We start from the raw sequence: 16,377 nt of genomic DNA, 5'->3' as shown, positions 1-16,377 counted from the left end.
GGAGAAAGACATTACTGGCTGTAGAAAAAGTTATGCATCTCCTTGCTGCTCTAAAATGGGCTTCTGCAATTTACAGATTTATACCACGGCTGTATACTGACTTAAAAGGAGGGCAGTGTACACCAGTGAAGTAAATGGGAGAGAAATTCCTCTTCAGTTTCCAGTGTTAAATGCAAAAAGACAGATGCAGTTGTGCATTGTACTTTACTGCTGTTAGTCAAATGACTTCAATGACACTAAATTAAACAAGTGGTGTGTAACATCAGCACTTGCTATGTGTACACTCTTTACCCAAGCACCCAATAAATTTTACTCTGCATTATATGCAAAATGGTTGCATTCAGTCCTCTTGACATCAACTAATCTCTCTGCTCAAGTTTTCTTAGATAATCAGCAAGCAGATCAAGAGATTTTAAAAACTGGGAAATAATAACAATAAAAGACGGTGCAAACAAAACTAATGACTAACACATACTTTTGTTCTTAATGGACACCCTGTTATAATTACAATTAGTTCAGGCAGCCATGCAAATAATTACATTCAAAAGATGGTCAAGTAATAAAGATATAAAAACCTGTCTAGTGCTGATGCAGATGGTCCACATTTCAAAGATTAAATAGCAAAATTATTATTAAACAGTGATAGGAAATACATTGTTATTTAGAAAATTCTCTATCCAGAGACTTGTGCTGCATGCAGTTCATTATGGAAAAATAAAATTGTAGAGAGAGAGGGGAGAGAGCAGGGTGGGGGGGGGAGGGGAAAGGGGGAAATGGAAAAGAGGGTGGGGAGGGGTAGAGGGGCAGGGTTGGGTAGGGGTAGTGAGGAGAGGGATCGAGAGAAAGAAAAAGAAAGACAAACTGAGAAAAAAAGTGCCTTTATATTGCACCTTTTGTGACTTCAGGCTATCCCAGAATGTTTCAAAGAATAACAAAGTACTGTTAACCATTCACTGTCACAATACTGCATGGTGTCAGCAAAACAGCAGAAAAAGGCAATGATATGACCTTGAAAATTACTTACACTATAGGCGATAATGTAATACAATGCAGCTGCATCAGCATGGATGTGGATAGAGAACTCTATGGCCATAAAACTCATAATGTTCTTTAAATAAATAAAATTATGCAGCTATTTAATAATACAGTAAAATCTGCGTATGAATAAAAACACATTATTTGATGTATTAGATTTTGTGATGATAAAATATTAGTTTTCCTCTTTATGGACCATGATTTGATTTTAGTTTGTAAGATAAGAAAAGCATATTGTTTGTATTGGCACAGACAGAGAATGTTAATTTTCAATCATAATACTGTACTCCGAATCCTAACTTTAGCATTGATATTAGGATGTGCTAGAGTCAACTTCACTGGTTTTAAACTTCCAACAGCACTTGAGAGTTCTCCCTTCCTTCTACGCAGCAACATGAAAATGTCACTTCATATTGTGCGAAATAATGAAATTGCATAACCGCACAATGTATTGCACTTTGTTGTATTCTCTTGTATATGTAAATCAGATCCTGTCTAACATATATTTTACCTAGAGTTTGTTTAAAACTATATATAAGTCATTGCACCTTTGACACTTTTGTCCAAATAGACTTCCACATAAGACGTGGGAACGTATCCTTCCTCATCTTCATTTCGTCGAACTCTTGTCCAACCGTCTCCTTTATCTTCCTCAATCACACTCAATGTTTCTCCTTCCACAATTGTTATAGTTCCTTCATTCTGACCTGAATTAAAACCAGATTCACAAATCAGGTAAAATCAAACCAAATGATAAGCACAAGCATGGCTTAGAAAAGATAAACTTTGTTATTTTCTTTCACACTTCCACATACAATCTTTTAACTTGCAATTTGGATCCACACTTAGGACAGAAATACAGTTTTCTGGAGAAGCTTTAGATTAGATGATTTTGTTAACTTCGAAGCCTTGTCCACTGTTACTGTTTCATTCCCAATGAATGCCAGGTGTCCCAAAAGAGACTTGAAAAGAGTTGATTTCAATTTTTCTGCACAATGCCCCACCATATTTACAGCTGTAATGCAGCTTCAACCCTAATACTGTTCCTGATTATCTGTGGTTATTTCACAAAAACATCAACACCATTTTCATGTACCTAATCTTAACCCCTTTATTCCCTTAATATCCAAAAATCTATGTACCAAAATCACTTCTGAATCTTCTAAACTCATAACACCGTAAGACATAGGAGAATTAGGCCATTCAGTCCATCAAGTCCACTCAGCCATTTCAGCATGGCTGATCCCGGATCCCATTCAACACAATACACCTGATCTCTTACTACATCCCTTGATATCCCAACCGATCAGGAATCTATCAACTTCTGCTTTGGATATACCCATGGACTTGGCCTCCAGTGCAGTCAGTGGCAGAGCATTCCACAGATCCATCATTCTTTAGCTAAAAAAAAATTCCTCCTTGCCTCTATTATAAAAGGCCTTCCCTCAATTTTGAGGCTGTGCTCTCTAGTTCTGGATACCCCCACCATCGGAGACATCCTCTCCACATCCACCTTCTAGTCCTTTCAATATTTAGTAGGTTTCAATGAGATCTCCAAGCATTCTTCTAAATTCCAATGAGTACAGGCCCAAAGCTGCCAACCGCTCCTCATATGTTAACCCATTCATTCCCATAATCAACCTCGTGAACCTCCTCTGGACTCTTTCCAATGACGATGACATCCTTACTGAGATATGGGGACCAAAACTGTTGACAATACTCAAGAGTGCACCCTGACTAGTGTCTTATAAAGACTTGCATTTATATTTATTCCCCTTGAAATAAATGCCAATGTTGCATTTGCCTTCTTTACCACACTCAACCTGTGAATTAACCTTCTGGGAGTCTTGCACAAGGACTCCTAAGCCCCTTTGCAGCTCTGATGTTTGAATTTTCTCCTCATTGAGATAACAGTCTGCACTGTTGTTCCTTTTACCAAAATGCATTATCATATATTTCTCAACATTGTATTCCATCTCCCACTTTTTTGCCCATTCTTCCGATTTTTTGAAGTCCTGCTGAAATCACATTGCTTCCTCTGCACTGTCTAACCCTCCACCTATCTTTGTATCATCATTGACAAACAACGTGAAAAATAGCAGTCACAATACTGATCCCCGAGGAACACCACCAGTCATGGCAGTCAACCAGAAAAGGCCCCTTTTATTCCCACTTGCTGTCTTCTGTCTGTCAGCCATTCCTCTATCCATGCCAGTATCGCTCCTGTAACATCATAAGATTTTACCTTGTTAAGCAACCTCAAATGAGGCGCCTTATCCAATGCCTTCTGAAAATCTAAGTAAATGAAATCCACTGCCTCCGTTTATCCACCCTGCTTGTTACTTTCTCCAGGAATTCTAACAGATTTGTCAGGCAAGATTTCCCTTTACAGAAATCATGCTGACTTTGACTTATTTTATCATTGGTCTCCAAGTACCCCGAAACCTCGTCCTTAATAATGGACTCTAACACTTTCCCAACCACTGAGGTTAGGCTAATTTCCTCTCTTTTGGATTCCTCCCTTCTTAAAGAGTGGAGTGACATTTGCAATTTTCCATTCCTCCAGGACATTGTCAGAATCAAGTGATTCTTGAAAGGTCATGACCAATGCATCTGTTATCGCTTCAGCAACCTCTCTCAAGACTCTGGGACGTAGTCCATCTGGTCTAGGTGACTTACACACTTTAAAACCTTTCAGACCGCTAACACTTTTTCCTTTGTAATAGCAATGGCACTCGCTCCTGCTCCTTGACACTCACAGACCTCTGGCACACAGCTGGCATCTTCCATAGTAAAGACTGAAGCAAAGTACTTATTAAGTTCATCTGCCATTTCTTTGTCCCCCATTACTATCACCATCACCAGTGTCATTTTCCAGTGGCCCAATATCAACTCTCCCTTATATTATTGGCTAGAATGTCCTCATATTTCATCTTTCCTTTCTTACAGCTTTTCTAGCTGCCTTTTGGTTTCATTTTAAAAGCTTCCTAATCATCCAACTTCCCACTCACTTTTGCTACTTTACATGCCCTTTCCATGGTTTTTATGCAGTCCTTAATTTCCCTTGTTAGCCACAGTTGCTCAGCCCTGTGATTTGAGAACAACTTCTTCTGTTGGACAAATCTATCCTGTGCCTTGTGAACTATTCCCAGAAACCTCAGCCACCTCTGTTCTGCCACCATCCCTGACAGTATCCTCCTCCAATTCAACTGGGCAAGTTCCTCTCTCATGCCTCTGTAATTCCCTTTATTCCATTACAATACTGATACACGTGAGTTATGCTTCTCTGTCTCAAATTGCAGTATGAATTCAATCATATTATGATCTCTGCTCATGACTCTACTCTGTTTAATTTCTTCTTATAAAATATATGCCATCTCAAGATCAGATTTCCATTGTTCAGTGGTGGAGAAATCTAAACTGTATATAACACTCCAGCACCCTCACCCTCTACTGTTTACTCCGATCCTATTGAAAGGTAGGTCAACATATTGATCATCTTTCTTTCGAAAGAGAATTTTGCTGGTGCTGCAGGATTTCTATGTAGTGGAATAAACTTCTCTATTTCCTCTAGTGTTTTTACCTTCGAAAGCATACATGGCCTTGCATGTGCCAATTGAGGTCAGTACTTCTTCATCATCAAACTCATCATCAAATTCGTTCTGGGCTGCAACTTTTAACTGAGGGTCCTGGCTCTGTTCTTCGGTATAACTCCCATCAGGGCTGCTCAAGAAAGAAAGAAATACAGTAACTATAGAATAGCATTTCCTTAAATACACCAGAGCTGATCCACAGGCACCTGCAGCATAATGACAAATAGAAATTATATAGTGGAACATTAACAGAATACTGGATTCAATTAATTCATGGGACGTTATGTCACAGAAGATGGCTATTGTGCTTATTGTATCCATGCGGGAAAAGTTGCAGATTTCCTAGAGCTTTTAGTGGTATCTTGATTTTACTTTGTTTGAGATTCCAATAATCCAGCGCCTCCGGATTTTGGTATTACTGGACAGGCAGATTTTCAAAGTACTGGATATCACTCACATTAATATCCCAACACACTTTAAATTATTTTTAAAATTTTTTCACAGTAGTGTTATGCATTTTCCAGTGAACCTAGTGAGTTTAAAGTGATCACAGGAAACAGTGAGACAGACACCAAACTATCAGGGTTACCAACCAATCAGAAAGCAGATTATTGGAGTTTTACTGTTTTCCATTTGAAATAAGTTAATTGATTGTCTTGTATATGTTGACATTTGGCAGTAATAATGATTGTTTTATCGATCTGGTGATTCTTTAATGTTTTTGTCTCATAAAAGAACTACACTGTAAGTAGTTCTTTAACACTTTTATAAATTAAATAATTACTCGAAACCAACAACCACATAAGCTTTTTGCTTTATGATATTGACTATATCAGTACTTTACTTCACATTTACAGCAAATGTTATTGTTGTTTTACTTAACCAAAAATCTGCTCTCTAAACTCTAAACATCAGCTACATCATATTGGGAATTCACAGGAATATGCTGGGTACAAGAACCTCTGTCAAACTGCAAGTCAATGATCCTGTGGCACCCTGTAAAGTAACTCTGACCGCAACATCAGAGGTTAAGTTCACAAGAAAAACAGGAAGAAAAACAATTTAAACTAGATTGTAATACTCATTTCAGAATATTAACAGCAATTCACAATTTACAAACTGCAGAAATATGTTAGCATAAGTCATCAGATCAAATGATTCTAATTTATCCTTTCTTCTCTATTCTAAATTAAATAATACAATCATAATTAGGTGACAATTTGAATAATTGGGGGCTTTATGCAAATTACTTCAAGGTAACAAAAACAATGGTTGTAATATTGGAATAGTAATCCAGAGATTCTGTGGTGGAACTTCAGTTTATCTGCTGTGGAATTTAAATAAATCTAGAATGAAAGGTCATTATCAATAACTCCAACAATGAAACTTTTCATTATTAATATCCATCCAATTCACAAAAGGATTTTTGTCATTCATGTGATGTAGAGACCACCGGTAAGATCATTATATTGACTGTAGCCTACACCACCTTCTAACTACCAATTACTCCCCTCCCATAGCTAACGAATTAGCACTGTTCCATACAGAATAAAGTTTGGATAAAGCACTTGAGAATAAAACATACAGTCTGGACAATGCAATCTTAGATCAGTTATAAAATGTTCATGCTTGTTCATTGTACAGAGAGCCAGTCAGGAGTCAGCTGGAGACGTTCATGGAGTGAGTACTGTTTTGGATTCGCTCCATAACCTTTACTTTTTTTAACCTTTGATCACCCTTATTCAGCTTATTTTTACCTATACCGAAAGTTTCTTTGTTATTTTTTTTGTTTGGATTTACTGCCAAGAGTTTGTTGTGAACTTTTGAAGATATGCAAACAGAAATGTCTCTCAGGTCTAAGGGACGGGATCCTGGACGCAATCCGAACGGTAACGGAAAGAAGCAGGCTCCGCCACAACAAACTCAATTAACTTTTGAATTGTTTATGGAGGTTTTGGATAAAAAATTTGCTGAACTACAACAATTTTTTAAAGAAGATATAAAGGCTTTTCAAGAGTACATGGTTAAGACGGATTTAGTAATTAAACAGCAACAAGTTCTTATTGCGTCTCTGCAAGAAGATGCTCGGAAGCGAGATTTGACTATTGAAAAACTGCAACAGGGTTTAATTTCGACCATTAAGCTGATGGAAGCCCTTAAAGCCAAGAGTGACGATTTTGAGAATCGGTCCAGAAGACAGAACTTACGTATACTTGGTCTTCCAGACGGCATAGAAAAAGATGACCCTTCGAAGTATTTTGCTCAACTTTTAAAAGAAGCGTTTCCGACGATTTTCCCGAATAACCCTCCTTTATTGGATCGGGCACATAGAATTCGGCGTTGATCACCGAGTGCTACAGACAAACCTTCGGTGGTAATTGTCCGGTTCCATTATGTACATGACAAAGAACAACTTATAAGAGCAGCTCGTCGAGCAGGAATGATTAAATTCAAAGAATTTTGCTTCCGTCTGGTAGAAGACTTTAGTCCTGACCTTTTAAAAAGAAGGCTTCTTTTAAAACCATTGATGGCTGAATGTTATGAGAAAAATCTGAAACCTGCGCTTCCATACCCTGCGAAGCTTCGAATTTCTTCGTCGAATGCTGCACGACAAGTTTTCACTTCAACTTCAGAAGTGAGAAAATATCTGGAGGAGAACTTCCCTACTGCTACAGACACCAGTCTCTAATAAATGAACGATTCTGATCGTGTAAGATGGTTCTCGATCTCTTAAACCAGAATTAAAATCTGGTTATTGGTGTAGGTTCATCCTATACTTTATACTTAAGTTAAAGTGTGTTTTCGTCATATAAATTGTTTTGCCTTATATACTTTAATCATTTAACTACATACTTGTCCATTAACTTTGTTCCTTCGAAGGTATATTTTTAATTCTTTGAAGATGAATTTTTCTTTGATTAAGATGGTGGTTTTTTGAAAAAGATTTTTGGTTTTGCTTAAGATGGCGTTATGTTTTTATTTTTTTCGCCTTTTTCCTACAATCCATCGCTTATCATAACTTAAATATGTTTTGTTTTGTCTGGGCTAGAGCCCGATTTAAAATTTTTTTTAGTGATTATATTTTTATTCTTTTTACAACTAACAATACTTAGAAATATGGTTTTTATTATAGCGATTTTAATTTTTAAAGTTGGGGTGATTCTTTTTTATATATATCCTTTATATATGGAGTGTTCTTCAGCTGACATGGGGGTAGGATTAGTCTTATTTTTTCCCTTTTTAAGTCATATTTTGGCTTTTTCTCTTTCTCTTGGGGGGTGGGGGGATGGTCTGTTTTCTAATTTTATTTTTTTTGTACCAGTTTGTGTTAGTTTTTTTATTTGGGCTGTTTTTGAACTTCAAATATGTCTGTGTTGTCGTCACTTCCGGGTCTTTACTTTTGTTCCTCTTCCGGGTGCATGAGTTTATAAGTTGGTTAACCCTTTCTATACCAAAGGGTTGATTTTAGAATTATGGCTCAGACCATTAATTTTGTGTCTTGGAATACTAATGGTTTAAATCATCCAATTAAACGAAAGAAGATTTTCAAAGTATTCCAAAGACTTAATGCTCATATCATTTTTGTACAAGAAACTCATGTGAGGAAGGAGGACAAATTTCGTTTTTTTAGATTTTGGCGGGGTCAACAGTATCACGCAAATTCGAATGCTAAAGTAAAAGGAGTTTCAATTTTTATTGACTCCTCTATTTCATTTGTTCAACATGATATTTTTTCGGATCCGAATGGCAGATTTTTGTTAATTACGGGTTTACTTTGTAATAAAAAGGTTGCTTTGGTTAATGTTTACGCTCCAAATGTGGATTGTCCTGACTTTTTTAAGTCTTTATTTACCTCTTTACCCAATCTAAACGAATATGTTAATAATGGGTGGTGACTTTAATTGTTGTTTAAATCCTCTGATGGATAAATCTTTATCTATTCAGACTTTACCTAATAAGTCGGCCACTTGTATTAACTCTTTTTTGACTGACAATGGAGTTTTTGATATTTGGAGATTCCGGCATCATAATGACAAAGAGTTTTCTTTTTTCTCACATGTTTATCACTCTTATTCGAGAATTGATTATTTTTTGTAGACTCTTGTTTTATTCCATTGGTAATCGGTTGTAACTATGATATTATAGCTATCTCTGATCATGCTCCATTATTACTTTCTATGAAATTTACGGATACAGCTTCTAATGCTAGACAATGGCGATTTGACTCTACCTTGTTGCAAGACTCTGACTTTATAAAATTTATGGAGGAGCAGATCGACTTCTTCTTTTCAACTAATTCTACAGATGATATTTCCTGCAGAACACTTTGGGACATTTTTAAAGCGTATATACGTGGACAGATTATTTCTTATTCTGTTGGTTTGAGGAAACGTACTAAGATGGAAACTCTCTTATTGGTTGATAAAATTAAAGAGATTGATAAGAAATATTCGATTGCTCCTAGTAAGGAGCTTTACAAACAAAGGGTTGAACTTCAAATGGAACATAGTTTATTACTTACATCCTCGATTGAAAATCAATTAATGAAATCTAAATCTGATTTTTACATACATAGTGATAAATCTGGTAAACTGTTAGCTAGTCAATTGAAGAATGCTTTGGTTAAACGTCAAATCACTAAGATTGGTCAGCAGAATGGGAATCTGACAGTTAATCATGATGAGATAAATAAGGCATTTCAAGACTTCTATACCTCCCTGTATCAATCTGAATTTCCTCAAGATCATAATACCATATCTGATTTTCTTGGGAAATTAAATTTTCCAAGATTATCATCTGATGATCTTTTGATATTGGATACTCCTATTACGGATGTAGAAATTAAGGGGGCTATTTCCTCAATGAATTCTGGGAAAGCACTGGGTCCAGATGGTTATACAGTTGAATTTTTTAAATTTTTTCCCGCTACTCTTTCCCCCTGGTTAGGTAAGGTTTTTGAGGAAGCCATTAGATTGGGGAATTTGCCACAATCTGTTTATAGAGCTTCCATTTCTTTAATATTGAAGAAAGATAAAGACCCTACTAACTGTGCTTCTTATAGACCTATATCTTTATTGAATGTAGACTCCAAGATTTTTTCCAAGTTACTGGCATCTAGATTGGAGAAGGTATTACCCAAAATTATTTCAGATGATCAAACTGGTTTTATTAAAAATCGGTATTCGTTTTTTAACATTAGGAGATTGTTGAATATTGTTTATACTCCCTCACATGACACTTCAGAATGTGTGATTTCATTAGATGCGGAGAAAGCATTTGATAGAGTTGAACGGCCTTACTTATTTAATGTGTTGGAGAAGTTTAATTTTAGTCCGGTATTTATATCATGGATTAAATTGATTTATCATACTCCAGTAGCCTCAGTGTCTACCAATAATCAAAGATCTCCCTTTTTTCGCTTATTTCGGGGCACTAGACAAGGATGTCCTCTTAGTCCATTACTATTTAACATTGCCTTAGAACCTTTGGCAATTGCCATCAGACAATCACAGGATATTTTGGGAATTAATCATGGGACAGATATTCATAAGTTATCTTTGTATGCAGATGATTTATTACTAATCATTTCTAACCCGGAGAAATCCATTCCAGCAGTTTTATCATTATTGGCTCAATTTAGTGAGTTTTCTGGGTATAAGTTAAATCTTAATAAAAGTGAATTGTTTCCTTTGAATAAACGGGTCCCAATTTATGGAAATTTACCTTTTAAATTAGTTAATGACTCTTTTACTTATTTAGGGATCAAAATCACAAAAAAGCATAAAGATTTATTTAGATTTAATTTTTTACCCTTAATTGATCAGATTAAAGATTTGTTTACTAAGTGGTCACCTTTATCTTTATCCCTAATAGGTAGGATTAATGCTACTAAGATGGTTATTTTACCTAAGTTTTTATATATTTTTCAAGCGATACCAATTTTTATCCCGAAATCTTTTTTTACTAATGTTGACTCTAAAATTTCTTCATATATATGGCAGAATAAAAATCCCAGGTTAGGTAAAACATATTTACAGAAGACAAAAAAGGAAGGCGGGTTAGCATTACCTAATTTCAGATTTTACTATTGGGCAGTTAATATTAGATATTTGTTATGTTGGTTGAAAGATGGGGGTGGATCTTTTGGCCCTTGTTGGGTGAGTTTAGAAACTAAATCAGTATCAGCTTATGCTCTGGGTTCTACTTTAGGGACTTCTCTCCCTTTTGCTCTTTCTAAATTGTCGAAACGAATTGACAACCCGATAGTTAAACATACTTTGCGTATATGGTTTCAATTTCGGAGATTTTTTGGGTTGACTCAATTTGTTTTAAATAGTCCTATTGTATCTAATTGTTTTTTTCACCCTTCCATTATAGATCAAGCTTATTCGGCTTGGAAAACTAAGGGATTACTAAGATTTTCTGATTTATTTTTAGATAATTGTTTCATGTCTTTTGAGCAATTAACCAACAAATATAACTTGCCTAGATTTCATTTTTTTTAGATATTTACAGATTAGACATTTTTTAAGTTCTGTACTCTCTACGTTTCCAAATTTTGTGCCTTCAGATATTTTGGAGAGTTTATTTGAATTAGACCCTTTTCAAAAAGGGCTTATTTCAAAACTTTATAATATAATTATGAAGATACGTTCAGAGCCTCTTTATAAGACTAAAAAGGATTGGGAAAGAGAGCTTAGTCTTAGTATTTCTAGTGAGAATTGGGATAGAATTCTTCAATTAGTTAATACATCATCGTTATGTGCCAAACATTCACTAATACAATTTAAGGTCGTACATAGGGTCCATATGTCCAAGGATAAATTAGCTCATTTTTACTCTCATATTAGTCCTATTTGTGATAGATGTCATTCTGAAATTGCGTCTTTAACTCATATGTTTTGGTCTTGTTCATTTTTGGAGAAATATTGGAAAGATATTTTTGATATTATTTCTGCAGTTTTGAATATCGATTTACAACCTCATCCTATTACCGCAATTTTTGGTTTACCAATCTTAGACTCACTGCATTTATCTTCTTCTGCCCGTCGAATGATTGCATTTCTAACTCTGATGGCTAGAAGATCTATATTGTTGAATTGGGAAGAAATTAATCCTCCCACTGTATTTAATTGGTTCTCTCAAACTATGTTATGTTTAAATTTAGAAAAAATTAGAAGTGGTACTTTTGAGACTTCTATTAAATTTGAAAAGTTATGGAGACCATTTATTCAACATTTTCATATGATGTAATATGACCCTGTGCCAAGTTCATTTGATTTCCCAGCTTTTAGCTTATGGATTTTGAGAGGACCGGAAGTGACGGCATTGATGAATACTTATTTTTGTGAGATATTATAAACAGCCCCCTTTTTTTTCTCTCTCTCTTTTGCTTCTTTGTTCTTCTATATTAGTTATTAGTTATTAGATTAGATTAGCTAGTTTGGCATTATAATTTTTTTGTTTTTTTTCTTTCTTTTTTCTGTTTTCTTTATATCATATATTATGAAATATTTAGACTTACTATGTTCATACATATATTTTATGGCTTATGTTTTGGTAAACTCATTTATATTGTAACTATTATGTATGTTTTTTTTCATATGTAATGGAATTTATATGTTGGTAATTTCTTTATCAATATATCATTTGTATTCTGTCCATATTACTAATATTAATAAAAAGATTTAGAAAGAAAGAGAGCCAGTCAATCCCCAAATTCCAGTACTTTTCCCATAGCCCCACAGTTTTCCTATAGTTCTCTAGGGAACAATTACCAGAAAGGGTCTATGGCAGATATGAGAGAAAGAAAAAATACATTCTAATTTTTACAAATCTATCTGACTTTCATGTATTTATTCATGACAAGGTTGGTGATCAAGTTGGAAATAAGTGAAGAGAATTTTCCCCCTCCCTCTCCTCTTCAATTCCCCACTCTGGCCTCCCTCTTACCACTTCCCTTCTCACCTGCATATCACCACCCTCTGGTGCCCCTCCTTTTTCCTTTCTTCCATGGTCTACTACCCTGTCTTATCAGATTCCTTCTTCTCCAGCATTTCTCACTGCTGACTGTAAGGAGTTTCTACGTTTTCCCCAAGCCCGCATGGGATTCCTCCGTGTGCTCTGGTCCAAAAAGCATACCGGTTGGTAGGCTAATTGGTCATCGTAACTTGTCGGGTGATTAGGCTCATGTTAAAGTTGGGGGTTGCTGGGCAGCGAGGTTTGAAAGGCTGGAAGGGCCCATTCTGCACTGTATCCCAGTAAATAAATAAATAAATTTACCTATCACCTCCCAGCTTCTTCCTTCATCCTCCCCTCTCCCATTGACATGGCTTCACTGATCACCTTCTAGCTTGTAATCTTTCCTTCCCCCACCTTCTTATTCTGGCATCTTCCCTCTTCCTTTCCAGTCCTGATGAAGGGTCCTAGGCCGAAATGTCAATTGTTTATTCATTTCCATTGATGTTGCCTGACCTGCTGAGTTCCTCCAGCATTTTGTGTGTGTGTTACTCTGGATTTAAAGCATCTGAAGAATTGCTTGTGTTGAAGACAAGTCCTGTTGTCATAATAAAGGTACCCTCAATATTGATATGTACCACTTAAATGAGATATAATTAGAGTTAATAGCTCAAAAGTGAACATTCTTGTGGCAAATGAATGTCACCAGGAAGAGCAGACTTTTATTCTCCACCATCTGTAGTCTCTTATCCTGGTATATTCTTCACCTATACTGTCACTAAAGTCAAAAGTATGAGTTTCTCTGAGAGCTTGTCAGAAATAGCATCAATTGCTCCCAAAAATAAGATGCTAACCTGATGAAGCCATAAACAGGAAGATATAGATCAGGTCACCCTATGCAATCTGACCACATCCTTTTGTGAACTGACCTCAGATTCAACAAGACCCAGTGCAAAGAGACCAGCATCATCTGCAACCATCTTCAGCTTCTCAATGTACATGTCATTCTCTCTGTTACCCGGAATAGTAACCATACCGTACCTCTCTCTGTCCTGTGCACAGTTGTTGACAGCACTGCTCTGCAGCTCATACATTTCGCTCTGCCGCCGTGTTTGATCAGCTTTAGCTGGTAAACGACCTTCTACCTCTGCAAGCCATGCCTGAGAAAAATTAAGAATCAATCTTGAAATATGCAAAACCACAAGACTGATGCTTTAACTGACAGAGTATTGTATTACTTTCTCCATATTTCTAAATGGAAAATTAAAAAAAATCCCGATGGTATGGCCTACGATGAGAATTTTGTGCAGTATTCACTGTATGCAGTATTTAATAAAATTACTTGATTAAATCCTTATGTCATGTGCTTACATTTGAGCTAAAATGTGTAGTAAGGCATCTAAAAAGGACCTACATGTGAGGGTAGTCCAGAAATTAAGTGACATGGGATTCCAGGCTATTTGAATCCAAAACTGGTTTGGTGATAGGAGGGTAGCAGTGGTAGGATGCATTTCTGATTAAAAGTCTGTGACCAGTGGTTGGTGTTGAGACCCCATTGTTTGCAATATTTCTAGATTTGGATATGAATGTAGAAAGTTAATACTTTCTCTTTATAAGATTGTTCTATTCATACAAAAGAATCAAATGGCAGAGTTACACTTTGGAATTTCCGTGCTACAATGTACCCCATCCAAAGGGGGAATTGACCGCAGGTCATTAGTGCAAATTCATTGAACTTAGGGTATCACTGATTTATATCCTGTAATCAAAAGTTGAAAAAGGTAGCTTTAGGACATTGGAAAAGAAAGTAAAATTGCTGTAAATGTAAATCAGTTTGCTTTTGAAAATATGTAGGTAATATTATGTCTATGATTAAAAGATCAAGAATCAACTTTATTCGTGATGTATGTTTACAGGTATCAGGAAATTGCTGTGGTGTGTTAGTCAAACCATGACATTCAACAGAAACATCAAAATTCAACAATTATAAAGTATAAAGAATTACATAAAAAATAAAAAGATATCTACTGAAATAATTATCCAATTTTTCTGTCCCCAATTGTTGATCTGCAGTATGTCCAGCCTATATTTATTTATAATTTTTAACAAGCTTCTTTAACAGTGGTAAAAACTTTTGGAATAGTGAATGGTAGATAATGGTAAGCCCAAGGCTGATACAATAATGATTTGGATGTGGGTATACAGAGGAACATCTCCAAAATTGCAGACGATACAAAACATGGGAGTTTGGTAATCTATAACAGGCTACATAAAGGCATATGCTAAAAGGACTGGTAGAATGGCACACAAGTAAACAGATGAAATCCTATATAGAGAATTGGGAGGTGGTATATTTTGGCAGCAAAAATAAAGAGTGAGGATAAAGACAAGATCAAAGTTCAAAGTAAACTTAATATCAAAGTACATATATGTTACTATATACAATCCTGTGATTCCTTTTCTTGTGGGCATACATAATAAATCCATAATAGAATAATAACCATAGTAGAATCATGAAAGTCTGCACCAGTTTGCTTTGGTTTTAAACTGTATGCAGGTTAGCAGAACCTGTATATATAAATCACTGAAAGTAGCAAAGTTTGTTTAGAGAATATTATGAAGTTTCAGGTCAAATACATGAGAACAGAAGATTATAAAACACCGATTAAGCCACAACAGATTAATATTCAAATCTGGTCATCTAACTTGAAGAAGGATGTGAAAGTTTTAGAAAGAGTGCAAAAAAATGTTTACTACAATGGCTTGAGGGCTTCAGCTACCAGATTATACTGCAGAATCCGAGGTTGTTTTTCAATCACAGAACGTTGAAAGGAAATTTAATACATGTGTATATGATCATGACTGCTTCAGAAAAGATGAATGGAGGAAACTGTACTATTGGTAGGTAGTTCAAAGACCAGAAGAACAGATTTTAAAATCTTGGCCAAAATGATTCAAATGGGACATGACAAGAATCTTTAAATAGTAAGTAGTCATAATTTGGAACTTCCTGTCTTTGGAAACAGAACCAAACTAGGCTTTCAATAATCCCAAGAGAAAATATTTTTTTCCAGGCTCTAGGGAAAGGGCAGAGGAATGAAATTGATTGGAAAGTTCTTCAAGGATTCCAGCAGGGGTTGAAGTGTGGAATGTATTATAAAAGTTCTATAATTCTACTGCTGAATTCTCAAAGGGATCAATATAAGTATGTACACTTCAACTCCAAAGCCTCAATGCCACACTGCTGAATTTCTAGTTCTGATGTAAAATTCATTTAACATGCTGTTGTCAAAGCTGAGCATTCCTTAAAGAAATTCTGTTTTATTCAACTGCTGTTGTGGAAAAACTCCTCCTTCTCCAAGGATAAAAACATCTATTATGCTTCAAGAAAAAACAAGAATTAAAAATATGGCTGTTTTTGGTAGAGAAACATATTGTCATTAAGGCACGAATGAGATGTTCATACAATCTGGTTAAAGGTTGAGAATCAGCAATATGCTTTCTCTTTGCCTTAATTCCATCAGCAGCTTGAGATTCCTCGCATCAGTATATTCCAAGGAATCATGGATATGTTATTTGTTGCATTTTCTGTTCCTATTGGATTGAAATGTACTGGCTAATGATAATAATTTATTTATTTTCCAATTATTTAATCATTTTGATCTCTAATCTAGAATGTTAATTTCATCCAAGATAGGGGTAAGAAATGCTACAATTAGCTTTACTGCCTCACGAAGAAGGAAATTGTCCACATTTCCTGCTTATAGCAGCTTCAGAAAAGGAAGATGAA

At 35.5% G+C, this 16,377-nt stretch overlaps 1 protein-coding gene across 2 annotated transcripts in view; it reads right to left on the bottom strand.

The window, feature by feature from the left end:
• Positions 1 to 776: 776 nt before the first annotated feature.
• Positions 777 to 16,377, bottom strand: part of LOC132407361 (formin-binding protein 1) — a 200,087-nt gene continuing 184,486 nt past the window's right edge. The window contains exons 15-17 of one of the 2 annotated variants that reach the window (XM_059993733.1): positions 13,629 to 13,747; positions 4,619 to 4,761; positions 777 to 1,742 (exon numbers count right to left, since the gene is read on the bottom strand). In XM_059993733.1, coding sequence (XP_059849716.1) covers positions 1,564 to 1,742; positions 4,619 to 4,761; positions 13,629 to 13,747 — 441 coding nt within the window. In that variant the 3' untranslated portion in view covers positions 777 to 1,563. The remainder of the gene's footprint in view (positions 1,743 to 4,618; positions 4,762 to 13,628; positions 13,748 to 16,377) is intronic. The other variant, XM_059993732.1, reaches the window with a different exon arrangement.

The sequence above is a fragment of the Hypanus sabinus genome, chromosome 18 (genome assembly GCF_030144855.1).
Source record: "Hypanus sabinus isolate sHypSab1 chromosome 18, sHypSab1.hap1, whole genome shotgun sequence".
Taxonomy (NCBI): domain Eukaryota; kingdom Metazoa; phylum Chordata; class Chondrichthyes; order Myliobatiformes; family Dasyatidae; genus Hypanus; species Hypanus sabinus.
Note: the sequence above shows the minus strand (reverse complement) of the source record. Positions and strands in the feature narration are given on the sequence as shown.